Source organism: Schistocerca nitens, chromosome 7 (assembly GCF_023898315.1).
Source record: "Schistocerca nitens isolate TAMUIC-IGC-003100 chromosome 7, iqSchNite1.1, whole genome shotgun sequence".
In the NCBI taxonomy this organism is placed as follows: domain Eukaryota; kingdom Metazoa; phylum Arthropoda; class Insecta; order Orthoptera; family Acrididae; genus Schistocerca; species Schistocerca nitens.
Window position 1 is genome coordinate 298115340 of NC_064620.1, and position 17956 is coordinate 298133295.

Genomic DNA, 17956 nt, shown 5'->3' on the forward strand with positions numbered 1-17956 from the left:
GGATAGTACAGGAATCGCCTGACAAAAAAGGCCTTTGTTTGCAAAAACTGAGGTATAAGATTTTATTTTTTTATCTTGTGTATCTAGTTGAGAGTAAGTTGAATGCATGTTTTCGACCTCTAAAACCCCTGGGACAACGTTTTGTGGCCAAAAACCAAGAAATTTTGGCACCTTTTTCAGGTTTTTGCCTATTACACAGAAACTATACATTCTACTGAAAATGTTACCTGTACCAAAGTGAAAGAGCATTAATTTTTGTGTCAAATGACCTATTTAAATGTCAAAATCGTACAGCCGTTTGGACACAATCAGTTGTCAAAGTTTGCTCATTTTTACGAGCTTAGCTAAAAAGACAGTTCCAATGTCTGTAACACAAAAATTGCTACTTTAAATGATAAATGTGAAGGTATCAAAGTTATACACCGAGAAATTTCATTTTTCAAAGGCATCAAATTTTTCAGTTTTAGGTAATATTAAGCTTTCATACATTTGAAAGTCAAAATATTGTTGTATTTTTGTAAGCAACATGAACTCTAGGTAAATGAAAAAAAAAAAAAAAATGTGGTGCTTCGTCACCATACTGTGATTTCTGCATTAAGGCCATGGTCATTTCTATCTTCACTGTTGATTGGACTCAGTATATTCACGTACAAAAGATTTGTATCAAGACTTACTGTAGACGCTCTTAGTGCATTTGGATTCGCAGTTCCAGTAATGGAAGCTTCACTCTTTGAGACATCCTCGACTGCACGAAATGAGCCTCCTAACATAACCAGTGAAGGATTCATCCAGCTCATATCTGATGATGCCGATTTTAACATCTGCGTGATTGACGGGTTGAATACTGTCCTTTCCATGGGGGGAATATGGTAGTCTCTACCTGCACAGCTATGGAATCTGACAAGAACATTTATTGGGGAAGAAGATGTTCAACTTCTAAATTTTTGCCTACCCAAGTAATGTTTTACAAAGGGGAACAAAATCTTCTGAAAGATCCCGTTGTTTAAAGACACCACGTTCTTCATCAGATATCATTTTTGATGAAGACACAAATTCTGCAGTCACACAGGAGAAGTTTCTTGCAAATAAGAGCAACAAGAACTACTTGTTTTTTATGCTCATGAGGAAATTTGAGGATGGAGGTATTCAAGTGCTACAGGCACGAGAAGATGTTGATTCATTAATTGTGGAGACAGCTAGTTCCCAAGTTGCTGAGTCTGACAGTGTGGCAATCATAAGCGAGGACATCGGCGTGCTTATTCTCCTAACAGGTCGAAACAACTACAACAACCCATACTTCCATAAACCAGAAAGAGGAAAATGAGCAGTAGTGTAGTACTCCAGTAATTCTTTCAATTTAGATCCTGCCCTTTTCAGCCATGCCTTCACGGGATGTGATACCACATCCTCTTTTTTGGGGTAAGGAAGAGGCAAATTTCGAAACATTACAGAGCAACAGCCACAGCTCAAAGTGCAAGCTGCTGAATTTGTTAAACCCTCAGTCTCTCAAGACTTAATAGCACAGGCAGGAGAACAGCTGATGTTAGCACTGTATGGGAATTCCAACTGCACAACTTCGAACGAGCTCAGGTTTGAGCTTTTTCTAAAGTCTGCCCCGCCAAAATCTTTCAAACATCAAAGCTACCACCAACATCAGACGCAGCAAGGTGGCACTGATTGCAATCCTACCATCAAGTGGAATCTTGGCTGGGGAAGAAAACTGGTCCATGCCAGTGGGGCTATAAAAACTTATCAGGCTTGGTGCATGTGATGTTGACAAAAGGTGCAGCACCACATATGCTACTGAATATGGTTTCCAGTGTGTGCAAAACAGGATGCACAGCAGTATGTGGACGTGGCAAATCTGTACTGAACTGCTCCTTAATGTGCAAACACTGTTGTGGCTTATCTTGCGAGAACGCCCCAGAAATTGGACTAGACAAGGATGAGGAAGATATAGGAAATATATTCCAGGACGATAAAGTTGGTGAAGGTGTCACAGTGGATCCTGAAGATTGGATGCTGGACCGGGACCTGCTGCAGTCTCCCAAATGACCTCAATGGAATTGAAATTTGATAACATGTTAATCCCTGATATTTAAATTGTTTATTAATGTTGTCATGCCCTTTTATTTGTTCATTTGTACAAATTTGTATATTATACATAGATACACGTTGGCCATTAGCATATACTTGGGTTTCATTTTAGCAACCAACTCTTACCAATTAAGGAATGGATAAAAATGAAATGAATGAAGAAAATTAAAAAGGTACGCATAGAGAACACGTATGTGCTTATTAGAGAGCCTTCTTCCCACTGGAAATTTCGTTTTGTTGAATAACGATAACTTAAAAGAAAAACAACAAAATGGAATTACTTTGGCTTTCAAGTGTGTCAACACTTAATTATGCCTAAAACTGAAAAACAAGATGCTTTTGTAAATGAAATGTCATGTTCTACTACTTTTATAACTTGACGTTTTTCATTTGGAGTACCTGTTTTTGAGCTACAGGCTTTAGAGCCGACTTTTTAGCCAAGTTGGTAAAAATGAACAAACTTTGACAACTGATTGTGGCCAAACAGCTGCACCAGTTCTGACATTTAAATAGGACATTCGACACAAAATTCAATCTGTTTCATTTTGATATGGGCAACATTTTCAGTAGGATGCATAGTTTCTGAGTATTAGGTAAACCCTGAAAAAAGTGCCAAAATTTCTTGGTGTGTGTGTGTGTTTTTTTTAAACCACAAGAAGTTGTCTGGAGGGTTTTAGAGGTTGGAAACTTGAATTCAACATACTGTCAACTACATACACAAGATAAAAAATAAAATCTTTTACCTCGTTTTTTTGTAAACAAAAAGTACTCCATTACTGACTAGGAGAGTTGCCTAATCTAAAAAACCCTTTTGTACGTCCCACACACAGTCAGCTACGTGGATAACAGTCTCTGATGTGTAGTGCACACCTGACCCACTTAGGGGTACCCTTAAGTTTTCAACTGTATGGCCCAACTTCAGGAAGTCTCAGCCTAGCTTGTCACCAAATCTTCGAAGTCTCTTGCTTAATCCTTCCACTCACATCAGAACCAGGGGTCCATGGTCATTTCTGGGTGTGAGCTTTGTGGAAACTCCATGCCCAAGGCTGGTCTTTTCATCCTCCTCTGACAGTCACTGGAATGATCTAAGAATAAACTTGGAGCCCAGACGACAGGCATTGTATGTCCCAAGATGCACCACAGTCTGCTGTTGGTTACGTCCTGCACTGAGTGCATCAGCCTCTGATGTGTATTCCATTTAGGGAGTTCTCAACCCTAAGGTTCAAGTACAGGAAGTCACAGCCTAACTTGTCAGTGAATATTCAAAAGCTCTTGTTTAATTCTTCCACTTGAAACAGAACCCGGTGTCCATGATCAGTTCTGGATACAATCCTGCAAGTTGTGAGCTTTGTTGAAACTCCACACCCAAGGCTGGTCTTTTCAACCTTCACTGACAGTCACTGGAATGATCTAAGAATGATTTCAGAGCCCAGATGGCAGGCATCTTTTGTCCCAATGTGCATCATAGTATGCTGTTGGTTACACCCTGATCTCTCAATAGCTGCTGGAATAGCCTCTTCAACATGTTGAATGAGGCTTCCAGGCATACACACTGAGTGCAGCAGGTGTTTCTTCCTGTCCCTTTCTGCCATTTCCCTAAGGGGCACCATTATTTGTTGTACATTTTCACTGCCAAAAATTAATAGACCACTACACTATTGCATTTGCCTTCACTTGGCACAGGACAAAGTCCCAACAAGTGAAATGGATCCCACTGGTTCAGTTTCAGTTCAGTGGAAAACTGCACCTCATACCTGTTGGTTAAGGAGACATGCTGAGTTCTCCCTAGTTCCTGTCTACCCTGTACAGGACATCTAGACCAGCCACTGACATGCCACTTGCAGTCAAGTGGACAGTTAGTGACAAATCCCATACTTCCTGTAGAGGAGACGGGGTTCAAAGGAGAGAATAGTACCTGAAATACTTAAGTTGTCTGTTTTCTCAGTCTTTAAATGTAAGTATGTAGAATATTAAATTTTAATGTTATTTTCAATTTTTGTCACTGTAACATTTTCAGTATGTATTTTGTATGGTGAATATGTTGATGCTTAAATCAAATTTTTCTTTAATTAATGAGCTCCTGGATCCAGAACGAGCCTTAGAAGCATATGAACAAGCACTGAAACGCTCGCCTTGGGATGCGGCTTTGGCATGCAAGGTAGGCCGAACACTAGTAAAGGCTCACCAGTATGGCAAAGCAGTTAGTTATTATAGAGAGGCGATTAAAGCAGAAGGTAGCAGTGGGCAGCTGAAACTTGATCTAGCTGAACTGCTTGCGCGATTGGGTCAGCATGATCGGGCAGAGAAAATTCTTGTTCAAGAGCTTGGTGCACCATCTGCTTCTGTAGATGCAGGTCAGTTAAATTAATATCTTTAAATGGTATCTAGAAATTGTATTTTAATGCCCAAAAAGCTTGAAATGATCAATAATAATATTATGAAGTAATTATTGAATTTGTGTCTTTGTGGAGGCATTTAGTTCATGTTAGCAAACTATATTTAGCTGGGAATAAGTTGTATGCAAATTGCAGCTTATCATTTGTCATAAGCTTTATTAAATCAGATATTTGAGTGGCTTCTATGTCATTTTCTATAATAGCATAATTATTGCAGACTAAAATTAAGCATGTATGGTAAGTTAAAAAAGGCTGATAGAATGGGACTTGAACCCAGATCCCTAACTTTTGCAGATGGTGCACATCTGATTCTGCTGTCAATGCACCTCATGAACCAAATCAAAGTTTCAATTTGTCACTTATTTCCTTCATACGTTCTAAATTCCATAGTAACACAAGTGAGCATTTGAAACTTTGTGTTGCTCTTTGAGTTATGAATGCATGGAGCAATTGGTAACACTGGACTTATAATACTGAGATATGGATTAAAGTCACAGTCTGGCAACAATTTTAACTTATTACAGGATGTGTATGACCTGGGACAACTGGGTGATCTGGGAAAAACCCGGTAATTTTTTCATCAGTGAAGAAACAGGGAAAAACCCGGGATCTTTTTAGAATTCTGGGAATTTTTCATTGTTTTAGTTTTCAGTTAAATTTTTGTAATATTGATGGTAAGAACCGATACTCCAACAAAGGATATTACTGTATCCTGCTATTGCAGGATAATGCTTCAACCATAAAACATAAATGAGAGAAAAAAAAAACGAAAATAACTTAAATTCCAAAGGAAATGCGCCATATACAGCAACGACACACAGTGCTCATGCAAGCGCCTACCAACAGCAAAATGTGTCAAAGGCTTTAGGAAGGCTATCCAATGCTTCATAACAACAAATTGCCTCCGATGATGTTTACGTTAGATTCGTTTGAGCAGTTACGAGCGGGCTCATGCGCATGTGCAGTTGAGTCGCATTTGAGTTGTAGGTTTTCCCACTTCTGGCTACAGGAATGTGGCTGTTGACTGTGCAAGCAGTTGCAGCAAGCAGCTAGATGCTACCGGGAAAAGGGGACGCCAAATTCATATTCTTGAGGGAAAAAAAACTTGTTTCGCAAAGCGCCTAGCATCCAGCGCACGTTGATCTATCAATCATTCATATGATTTTGAAATGCATCCCTGTTGTTTTTTTAAACATTTTTGAACACATTTTAAGTTGATTTATGAGTGAATCATAAGTTGATTTTTGAATGCGTGCTTAATGTACACAATGTCTCTGTCAGGAGAATCCTCGCATCCAGAAATAAACTTTCTGCAGGCAAAAGGGGATGGGGCTATACGAAATGAACGGAGTAAAGCTGAACAGATGAATAACAATCGCAGTCTTATTATGTGGTTGATTGGGTTTGCGAGTGATCAGCATTGTTACAGTTACTAGCGAAATCCGTAGATTCAGACTACCAGAATGGAAATAAATGACTAACAAGAATAACAGGTGAGAAAGATTACATATCATCTTCTCGGTGTATCCAAGGAAATGAAATTTTGACAGAAAATTTTTGGCCAGATCGCTACACTAGTAAGGACCAGTTGTACAGTCCCTGGCTAGCAGCTGCTTAAGTTCTGTTGTGGAAGTAATGCAGAAAACGTGTTGTACGAATATGTAACAATGCCTAACCCTAGAATTGACAATGGCAGGAATAGCTACAGAATTGATGATGACAAGATTGTTTGTTAGGATGAGGAAGGAGAAGAAATGGGGACATCACATAAATTATGGAAGAATAAGACGATTCCAAATTTATGTAAAAATTTCGTAGTGTTACTTTTTGATCTCATGCTTGAGAAACTGGTGTGTATGAATCAAATGTGAAACTATTTCCTAACATAAAGATTTTTGCTTGTAGTAGGTCTAATAGGCATTTGATATTGGTACTTCATGAATTATATTGTCGTGTTATAAAAATGACCATTTGTGCCAAAACAGTCTTGTTTATTTGGCGTGTGTTACAAAAATGCTGCAATATTAGAAAGGCCTATTTTGTTTTATCTAGCAGACAGTGACGAAATAGACATAATCAGATCGAGAAACCACACCAATCTTGGGTATTATTTGTATTAACAGCTTTTTCAGTATTAGATAGTGACATTTCAATTTTTCATGTAGCAAAACGTTTGATGAACTTTGATGAGGAAATAGATCCTTTCACAGAAAGGAAAGCACGCCATGTAAAGCTGTAGCAAGATTGGAGAGAAAAAAATGCTAGGAGCTAAGGACTGAAGAAATGTGTACTTTCTTGCTTGTCTCTTGTCTTCATTGGTTTTATGTATCCTATATTTAATTTTATGTCACCCAATACAGTAAGTTATTAGCTAATAGGCAACAAAGAGTGCAAATTTTCTGAAGAGTTCTTGCTCTCCCAATTACAAATAATCCCCTGTCTCACATTTCCTCGAACACATATGTTTTATGTTTCAGACTTTTCAGAAAGATGTGTGCCACATAATTACAAAAGGCTAAAGTAGGTTATTAGTTTCAGATTTTATTTTATTTCCACCTTTCTGACAGTCAAGCATTAATTGCCTTGCAGAACAATGAAGCTATTTGTGTCGGTTTGCTAAAGAAATTTGGCTTTTATTAACCTATTCCTCAGAGGCAGTCAATGCATTTGAAACGAAATGTTTAATTCCACAGTACTGACGAGTTTCAACTGTTCGTTGCATTTCAAGTAAACATTTTCATCTTGTGCTGTTTCCACCATACCAAGAATTCTTCATTACAGTCACAGATTTTGTTTGATATCTCATATGATTGTATTTTTATTTGTAAGTGTTGGTGTTGTACATGGTCAAATACTTTTCAGAAGGTAAGAATTACTTCATTTGTCTGATTATCCTGATCTGTGGCTTTTAAGGTGTCATATGAGAAAAGAAAATTGGGCTTTGCTTGATCAATGTTTTCAAAATCTGTAGTAGTTCCTGTAGACGACATTGTTGTGTTTAAGATACCTTATTACTTTTGAACTCCAAATATGTTCTCAGCCTCACAACAAGTAGACCTCTCTCAGCGTTGGGCCTGAGTGACTTCTCAGACCTCCAACTTCCACAACCAATCCATTGGTATGCGATTAAAGTGGTGTAAGCTCTGGACTGTGTTAACAAGCAGTTACAGTTCTGGTAATGGAAATAAATAAAACTTTAGCAGTTTCTGATAAATGTGGTTTGAAGCTGTCAAATATATCTCATTTATAAAATTTGACTGAATAAAATAAAGATTGATCTGGTTGTAGTATAGTCTGTCACCTGCCATCTGCCGCTCCCCCCCCCCCTCCCCACTCCCCTTCTTCAGGTCTGGCTTTTATTAGTAATTGTGTATATTCCACATTTAAATACAATGGAAAAATTATATTGCTTTGCCTGTAGGGTGTGCGCCATGTTGACAGCATTTTTTTTAATGCTACCTTTGCTTTAATGACTCTGTGACCTAAATATTTTGGCATTACATGGGGCTATGTGTGTGTATAGGAAATGAATTTAACATTATATGTAGCCTCTCAGGAAAGAAGCTGACGGAGTCAAATCAAGGGGATTTTGGCAGTCAAACATATGCTCCACTTCGGATTTATTTATTTTGCAGTTCAGTGTGATGAAACTAGTTTGCCATTCCCATTGTGAATGTTCTATGTACTTACAAACTGCCAGGATGGGAGCTGTGAACACAGCTTCTAAGGATGACAATGTGTTCATGGACTAATTTGATTGTCAGTGTGAGTCCCCTTTTTCACACATCTATTGTAACAAGTTTTTTGTCTTTGTATTCATAGTCTTTCTTCTGACATAGACAGATTCAGTATCTGCAGAGTAGTGGCTGACTGGAAGCACTCATTGAATTAATTAATCTTGACTGAATTGGTGGACAATAGTGTACCATACTTTGTAGTATTCTGACCAGAAGTGTTTAAATTCTTATTTATTAACAACAGAAAATATTACACAAGTGTTTATGTTATTGTCTTATGTACATTGTACACACCAAAGATGGCTGGCAACAATGCACATGTGTCTGCTAAATTTGACACCATCTTCCAGGACTTGCTGTAAAAATTCTAGGGAGCAGACTAAGAGTTTACATTTCAAGTAAAAAATGTTTAAATCATCATTGGTTTCATTAATGATTTTTATAGTAATCAGCTGATGTCCTTATAGGTCTGGAGTATCGAGTTAACCTGCTGCGACAACTTTCAAAAATCCGAGAACGGGCTCGAGACACTGCTGGAGCTCTTACAGCTTTGCGGGAGGCCCGTGATTGTCAGGTATGTGATTAAATTTCATGCAGTATATGTCACATCATATATTTAGCATTTTTTCAGAATGATGGCTGATTATCCGAATGAGGAACTTAATTGTTAATGAAATATTATATCCAGTCCACTACACATGTTAGTCTGCATTTCTACATGTGAATAAGAAATAGAAGACACATAATGAACTGTTCACGGAGTTCACAAGTAGTCTAAATGGCTGGAGCCAAACAGTTCAGTATGTGTGGTAACTCATTTACTCTCGTTTATTTACATTGCATTTTGGGGCATAAAAAAGATCATGGAATGTATAACAGAAGATGTGTTTTGATTGTTCCATTCTAGTGTTTTTGTTGTGGTCTTCATTCTGAAGGCTGGCTTGATGCAGTTCTCCACACTACTGTATCCTGTATAGGTAGCCCCATCTCTGCAAAACTAGTGGGACCTACATCCATTTGAATCTGCTTATTGTAGTCAAGCTCTTGTATCGCTGTACAGTTTTTAAACCCCTCCACAACCTTCCACAAGCCCCCTCCTCCTACCCCCATACACATTTCCCTCTATTACCAAACTGACCATTTCCTGATGCCTCAGAACCAGGATGTGTCCTATCAACTCATCCCTTCTTTTAGTCAAGTTGTGCCATGCATCTCTTTACTTTCCAGTTCGAATCAATACTTTGTCATTAGTTATCTGCTCTACTAACTGAATCTTCAGAATTCTTCTGTGACACCAAATTCCATAACCTTCTATTGTCTTCCTGTGTGTCATCCATGTTTCTATTCCATACAAGGCTTTCCCAACTCTTAAATTTAAGTTAGATGTTAACCTGTTTATTTTTTTCCATGAACACCTTTGTGCCGTTACCAATCTGCATTTTTTATTCTCTCTAATTTTTCTATTGTCAGTTATTTTGCAGTCTAAATAGCAAAACTCATATAGGATCTCATTTCTTAATCTAATTCCCTCAGCACTGTTTGATTTCATCATATAACCTCTTTTCGAGACAGTATCCATTCAATTCAACTGATTTTCCAACTCCTTTACTGTTTGTGGCAGAATTACAGTGTCATTGACAAAATATAAACTTTTTAGAATGAATCCTTCATTCTGCAGTGGAGTGTGTGCTGTTTATAAATTTTTTGGCAAATTAAAACTGTGTGCCAGACTGAGACCAAAGACCAGAACCTTGCATTTTATGGGCAACACTCTTCCTGACTTAATTATCAAGAACAAGGCACAATCCAACCTCACATTTTTGCCCCCACCACTACCTCTCTTGTACATTCTGAACTTTACAGAGGCTGACCTGCACACCTTGCTCAACTGGTACTCCTGGAAGAAAGGATATCATCAGGAAATTGTTTAGCCACAGCCTTGGGAATTGTTTCCATAAACTCTTAAGTACCTAGTTTCATCTTAGGTCCTTCAGTGCTTGGTAACATTCTTCTCGCATTTTCGTATCTCTCATTTCATCTTCAGCCTCTTTTGATTTTGTTTCCATACCAATGTCTTCATTCCTATATATTCCTTATACCTTGCAGCCTTCCTTTCATTGCCTAGCCTGTTACCTGAGCTCTTGATATTCATGTAGCAACTTGTCTTTTCTGCAAAGCTTCTGTAATGTTCGTGTAAGGGAAATCTAGCTTTCCATTGTCTTGGGTGTTTCTAAAACTTTACATATCCACTGTAGCAATTCTTGCTTTGACTTGTTGAACTTCCTGTCAATCTCATTCAGTATTTTATTTCACCTGCTTCGTTTCCTGTGCTTTTGTATTTTATCCTTCCATCAGTCAAATTTGATATCTCATGTGTTATCCCATGATTTCTTCTGGGCCTTGTTCTTTTACTTGTTTGATACTCTGTTGTCTTCACTGTTTGGTCTCTCAAAGCTACCCAGTCATTTCCTATTGTGTTCCTTTCCACTATTTCATTCAGTTGTTCCTGAATGCTCCCTTTAAAACTCATAATAACCAGTGGTTTTTTAAATTTATCCAGACCACATTTCCTTAATTTCATACCTGTCTCCAGTTTATAACCAATAAATTGTAGTCAGAGTCAATATCACAGGATGTCTACGACCCAGGACAACCGGGAATTTTTTCATCTGGGAGAAAACCGGGAAAAACCCGGGAATCTTTTTGAGTTCCAGGAATTTTTCATTGTTTTAGTTTTCAGTTAAATTTTTGTAATTTTGACTGGTAAGAACCAATACTCCAACAACAAAAAAATGCTGTATCCCTCTTCTGCAGAATAATGCTGCAGCAACAAAACATGAACGAGAGAAAAAAACGAAAATAAAACTTAAGTCGCAAAGAAAATGCGCCATATACAACAACAAAACACAGTGCTCATAAAAGCGTCTGCCAACAGCAAAGTGTGTCAAAGGCTTTAGGACTACTGTGCAGTGCTTCTTAACAACAAATTGCCTCCAATGAGCGTGACGTGACAGTTTTTTACATTAGATTCGTTTTAATGCAAGATCTTTTAATGTTTCACACGTACGAACATGCGAGCTTCCTGCGTCATCGTAGCTGCGCATGTGCAGTGACGCCTGTAATCCGGCGCTCTGTGGCAACTGCTGAAACATACCTTTCTAATAGGTCACGGAAAAATATTGCGAATATTGCTTTGAAAAGCATTACTTTCAAAGTAAATTTCCTTTTATGTAAGATAAATTATGTGAGAGAGTGTACGACGAATTTCTTAAATCACAGAGCGTTTGACTCTCATTTAAAAATCAACTCTTTGGGGATGACCATATGAAGAATTTTGAGCCCAGAAGATCAGACATTTACGTCGTTATTAAAAAATTTTACTGGCACATTTATGTGATGTATGACGTGCAAAAAAGATCAACAATATATGTGGAAGCTTAGCTTCTCTTGCAGCTTATTAATCTTAGAGACCAATATTATATGTGATAGCTTTTCTTTTCTTGTAGCAACAATTGTACATTACTTTAAGCCATTAATTTTTCATATTTGTGTGTTCGTGCTACTTAAGAGTGATCTTGCTATTGGCTGACTACATCACGTGTCATATGCTTTCATCAGCTGGCGAGATCTTGTGGCATGAGCTGTGACTGGCTTACAAAAGCGCGTCGCAATCTCGATTTTAATGCTTTGGAAAGTAACGTGCGGTGTTTGGTGGAATTCAAATTTATACCTTCGTAACACGGAAATATGGAGTGTATATGTTGCTGCACATCAAAGATCTTTCGAAAACGTATTTTTTCCCCTGAGTTTCATTTTCTAAAGTGCCGGGAAATTCTACGCCGGTGTATAAAACCATCAACCATAAAAGGATTGATAAGTGCCGAGAAAAAATATACTGTCACTTAACACGGAAAAAGTGTATTTTCACCTGGGAGAAAGTGTATTTTCAACCGGGAAATCCAGGAAAAATCCGGGAATTATTTTTCCTTGTCCATGTACATACCCTGTATCACCTTTGGAAGTGTTTTGTATTTTAAAATCTGGTTTCGAAATCTGCCTCCCTCCATTATATAATTTATATGTAACCTGCAGATGTCTCCAAATATACTCTGTGTATATACCTTTCAGCATTCATAAACCAGGTGTTTGAAATAATTAAATTGTTCTCTGTGGAAAATTCTGCCAGTTGGCTTCACCTTTCAGTCCTTTCTCTGACTGGTTTTCTTTTCCTACCATTGCATTCCAGTCCCTCATCACAACAGAACTTTTGGATCCCTTAATGAACTGAACAAACAGTTTCTTTTATTTCAGCATCCTTTGAATCTCTTCAACATCTGTGGAGCTAGTAGACAAATAAATTTTTACTGTTGTAATGAGTTGTAGCTTTGTGTCTTTCTTGGCTATGGTGATGTGTCCATGACACTGTTCATAGTGGTTCATATGATTTTTTTTTATTTTATTGTTTTTATTCATTATTGTGTTCTTCATGCCACCACTCTCCACAAATTTTCACTGTGTCTCACTTCAACCCATCCATTTCTCTTTTCAAGTTCTGCCTGATTAACTGATCTAACTTTCTTTGCTCTGTCCCATAAAATGGCAGACAACATTCTCCGCAGTCAGAATGTATACGCTCCGGGACAACTGGAAAATCTGGGAAAACCCTGGGAATTTTTTTATCCTGGCAAAAACAGGGAAAAACCTGGGAATTTTCTAGTATTCTGCATATTTTTCACTGTTTTAGTCTTTGGTTAAATTTCTGATTTTGACTGGCAAGGACTGATAAACAGCAGAATGTGTCAAAGGATTTAGGATGAAGAATATGTAGTACTTCATAACAGCAAACTTCTTCCGATGAGTGTGTCATCACAACTGTTTACGTTAAGTTCGTTTTGAGCCGTTGTCAATGGCCTCATGCACACGCACAGTTGAGTTGCGAATGAACAGTGCCTTCTCCTGCTTCTGGCTACGTGAAGTGTGACTGCAGCAGTAGCAGGAAGCAGTCATGCTACACAGAAAAAATTTTCTGGCGCACCCAAGCAGCCACATTCACACATGCGCAGAGCGGTCTGGGTTTTAGTGTGGATGGGGATAGTGACCTCTGTTTAGTGATTTTGCTGTTTCCTTATTTCCTATTTCCTCTTCATTTAGAGTTCGTACGTCACATGAAAACAAAACGGATTTCTGTGGCCAGGAGCTATCAAGTGATTTAAAACACAGTCATATGATTACGGAATGCTATGTTATTAGTTTCAGTTTTCTGATTTTATTTCCATGTTTTTGGCAGTCAAGCATTAATTATGTTGCACAACAATAAAGTTGTTTTTGTTGGATTGCAAAATAAATGTGTCTTTTATTAATCTATTTCTCAGATGCAGTCTATTTATAAGAAATGAAGTGTTTCATTCCACACTATCAGCTAGTTTCAACTGTTCACTGAATTTCAAATGCACATTTTCATCTTCTGGCAGATATGGCATTATGCCATAACAACAAACATGAGACAATACAGTACTGGTATTCCAAGAAAATTTACATCCCTAAAAGCTCACTGAAAAGCTTAATATGAGGTTGGGGCCTACTTCATTCTGAATCTGGACATACAAAAGTGTCCTTTAAGGCGAATTATGCATTCTAGTGTGGTTTATGAAACTCCTATGCTCTTGGAGTATTCTCTGATGTCCTATTTCTTTCATGGCATCATGTAAGATCTCTTAATGCTATATGTGTACAAACGTACGGGCTTCCTACATCATCGTAGCTGCCCATGCGCAGTAACGCCTGTTTTATGGCGCTCTCTGACAAGTGCTGAAATAAACCCATGTCTAAGAGGTTGTGGGGAAAATATTGTGAATGGTTCTTCAAAAAGTGTTATTTTCAAAGGAAATTTTCTTTTACGCAATATGAACTGTGTTACGTGTGAGAATGTGTAATGAATTTCTGAAATCTTAGAGCATTTGGCTCTCATTTGTTCGAGCCTAAAAGACCAGACACTAATGTCATTGTTTAAAATTGTACTGGCACATTTGTGTGTAACACTTGCTAAAAAGACCAATGTTAAAGCTTAATTTTTTCTTGCAGCTTAATCTTCAAGACCAATATTTTATGTGGAAACTTAGCTTTTCTTGTATTTATACCATGTGCATTAATTTAAACCATTAACTTTTCCTATTTGTGTGTTTATACTACTTAACAGTGATGTTGCTATTGGCTGACCACATCATGTGTCCTATGCTCTGAATATCTGCTGTGATTGGTTGATGGGATCACATGACATGAACTATGATTGGCTTACAATAGCGCATTGCAATCTCTGTTTTAATGGTTGGGAAACTAATGTGCTGTGTTTGGTGGGATTCGCATTTATACTTTTCATAATATGAAAATATGTAGCATTTCGTAATACGAAAATATACAGCATACATCTTGCTGCACATCAAAGTTCTTTCCAAAATGTGTTTCCCTTTTTTTTCCTGAGTTTTGTTTTCTAAAGTGCTGGAAAGTTCTTGCTGGTGTATAAAATCTTTAACATTCAAAGGATTGATGTTTTTAGAGCTCCGAGACAAAGTACAGAGTTGCTTATCATGGGGAAAGTGTATTTTCACTTTGGAAGAAGTGTATTTTCGTGTGGAGAAAAGTGCGTTTTAACAGGGAGATCAGAGAAAAATACGGGATTCCCCCCCCCCCCCCCCCTTGTCCGCATATACACCCTGTTAGTACTCCCCACACAGAGATCTGAATGCGCCATCATCATTAAACCATGCAGTATAGCTGTACATCATTGTAAAATATAATCTATGTCATTTCCCCTTGTTTTAAGCTGTTCACATTACCAACACATTAAAGTCAGGTAGGCTAACACAACAAAGGAAGATCAGTCAGTTATCCAGAAACTACTGATTAGACTGCTGTCCCTCTTCTGGTCTCTCCACAGATACCCCTCTGATGCAGCTGCTTTGCAATATCTGTATCATTGAAGCACCCAAAGCACTTCACAGTAACAAGTTTGTGGCTGATGGGACTAATGGAGGGAATTAATAGAGCAAGTTTGCAAAGAGACCTGAAGCTCAACTATATTAAGACTAAAATAATGAATAATCAACATGTCACAACAAAGATTGTACAAATTGATAATGAAATCATAGACTCAAACAATAGAAAATCCAGGATGGAATGTAATAATACACTACTGGCCATTAAAATTGCTACACCACGAAGATGACGTGCTACAGACATGAAATTTAACCTGCAGGAAGAAGATGCTGTGATATGCAAATGATTAGCTTTTCAGAGCAATCACACAAGGTTGGCGCCGGTGGCGACACCGACAACTTGCTGACGTGAGAAAAGTTTCCAACTGATTTCTCATACACAAACCGCAATTGATCGATGTTGCCTGGTGAAACGTTGTTGTGATGCCATGTGTAAGGAGGAGAAATGCGTACCATCACGTTTCCGACTTTGATACAGGTCGGATTGTAGCTTATCGCGATTGCGGTTTATCGTATCACGACATTGCTGCTCGCGTTGGTCGAGATCCAATGACTGTTGGCAGAATATGGAATCGGTGGGTTCAGGAGGGTAATACGGAATGCCGTGCTGGATCCCAAGATCCAAGATCACTAGCAGTCGAGATGACAGGCATCTTATTTGCATGGCTGTAACGGATCATGCAGACACGTCTCGATCCCTGATTCGACAGATAGGGACGTTTGCAAGACAATGACCATCTGCACGGACAGTTCGACGATGTTTGCAGCAGTGTGGACTATCAGCTCGGAGACCATGGCTGCAGTTACCCTTGACGGTGCATCACAGACAGGAGCGCCTGCGATGGTGTACTCAACGACAAACCTGGGTGCACGAATGGCAAAACATCATTTTTTCGGATGAATCCAGGTTCTGTTTACAGCATCATGATGGTCGCATCCGTGTTTGGTGACATTGCGGTGAACGCACATTGGAAGCGTGTATTCATCATCGCCATACTGGCGTATCACCCGGCGTGATGGTATGGGGTGCCATTGGTTACACGTCTCGGTCACCTCTTGTTGGCATTGAAGGCACTTTGAACAGTGGACGTTACATTTCAGATGTGTTACTACGACCTGTGGCTCTACCCTTCATTCGATCCCTGCGAAACCCTACATTTCAGCAGGATAATGCACGATCGCATGTTGCAGGTCCTGTACAGGCCTTTCTGGATACAGAAAATGTTCGACTGCTGCCCTGGCCAGCACGTTCTCCAGACCTCTCACCAACTGAAAACATCTGGTCAATGGTGGCCGAGCAACTGGCTCGTCACAATACGCCAGTCACTACTCTTGATGAACTGTGGTATCGTGTTGAAGCTACATGGGCAGCTGTACCTGTACACGCCATCCAAGCTCTGTTTGACTCAATGCCCAGGCATATCAAGGCCGTTATTATGGCCAGAGGTGGCTGTTCTGGGTACTGATTTCTTGGGGTCTATGCACCCAAATTGCGTGAAAATGTAATCACATGTCAGTTCTAGTATAATATATTTGTCCAATGAATACCTGTTTATCATCTGCATTTCTTCTTGGTGTGGCAATTTTAATGGCCAGTAGTGTATTATGAAAAGGAAAGTTGCTACTCACCATATAGCAGAGATGCTGAGTCGCAGATAGGCACGACAAAAAGAATGTCACAAATTAGCTTTCGGCCAGTATGGCCTTCATCAAAAACAGAATGGCCTTCATCAAAAACAGACGACACACACACACACACACACACACACACACACAATTGCAAACACAACTCGCACACACATGACTGCAGTCTCTGGCAACTCAAGCCACACTGTGAGCAGCTGCACCAGTGCATGTTGAGAGTGGCAACTGGTTGGGCATTAGGAAAGGTAGTGTTCAGTAGTGGTATGGACATGGGCATTAGGGATGTTAGTGTAAAGGGAGGTGGCGTCAATAGTAATGAGCTCGGCACCGTGTGGTAAAGGGACAGGAACTGTGGAGAGTCAGTGAAGGAAATGGTTGGTATCTTTTATATACACTCATGGTCATAAATTAAGGATAATTGCAGAATGTGGTGCCATAAAACGTGGGACTACACAAAACTGGCACTAATAGCATAGGCACATGGGGAACACACACAACACAGTTCAGTAAGTCCACAGTATTGGTGATAAGTTGAGAAAACCATTCCGAAACACGTGCTATAAAACGCCTCTCTTTCCTGCGCATGTATCCCTGACATCAATGTGGGATATGATCACCATGCACACGTACACAGGCTGCACAACGGGTTGGCATACTCTGGATCAGGTGGTCGAGCAGCTGCTGGGGTACAGCCTTCCATTCTTGCACCATTGCCTGTCAGAGCTCCTGAAGTGTCGTAGGGATTTGAAGACATGCAGCAATACATCAACCAAAGCAATACGTCGACCGAGAGCGTCCCAGAAGTGTTCGATGGGGTTTAGGTCTGGAGAACAGGCAGGCCACTCCATTTGCCTGATATCTTCTGTTTCAAAGTACTCCTCCACGATGGCAGCTCGGTGGGGTCATGTGTTATCATCCATCAGGAGGAAGGTGGGACCCACTGCATCCTTGAAAAGGCGGACATACTGGTGTCCCGATAAACCTGACATGTTACAGTTCCTCTGGCAAAGACATGCAGGGGTGTACGTGCACCAATCATAATCCCACCCCACACCATCAAATCACGACCTCCATACAGGTCCCTTGCAAG

At 39.2% G+C, this 17956-nt stretch overlaps 1 protein-coding gene across 1 annotated transcript in view; it reads left to right on the forward strand.

Moving 5' to 3' along the window:
- Positions 1–17956, forward strand: part of LOC126195257 (tetratricopeptide repeat protein 21B-like) — a 269874-nt gene that overhangs the window by 171631 nt on the left and 80287 nt on the right. The window contains exons 12-13 of the mRNA XM_049933782.1: positions 4175–4451; positions 8698–8804. Of these exons, the coding sequence (XP_049789739.1) occupies positions 4175–4451; positions 8698–8804 (384 nt within the window). The remainder of the gene's footprint in view (positions 1–4174; positions 4452–8697; positions 8805–17956) is intronic.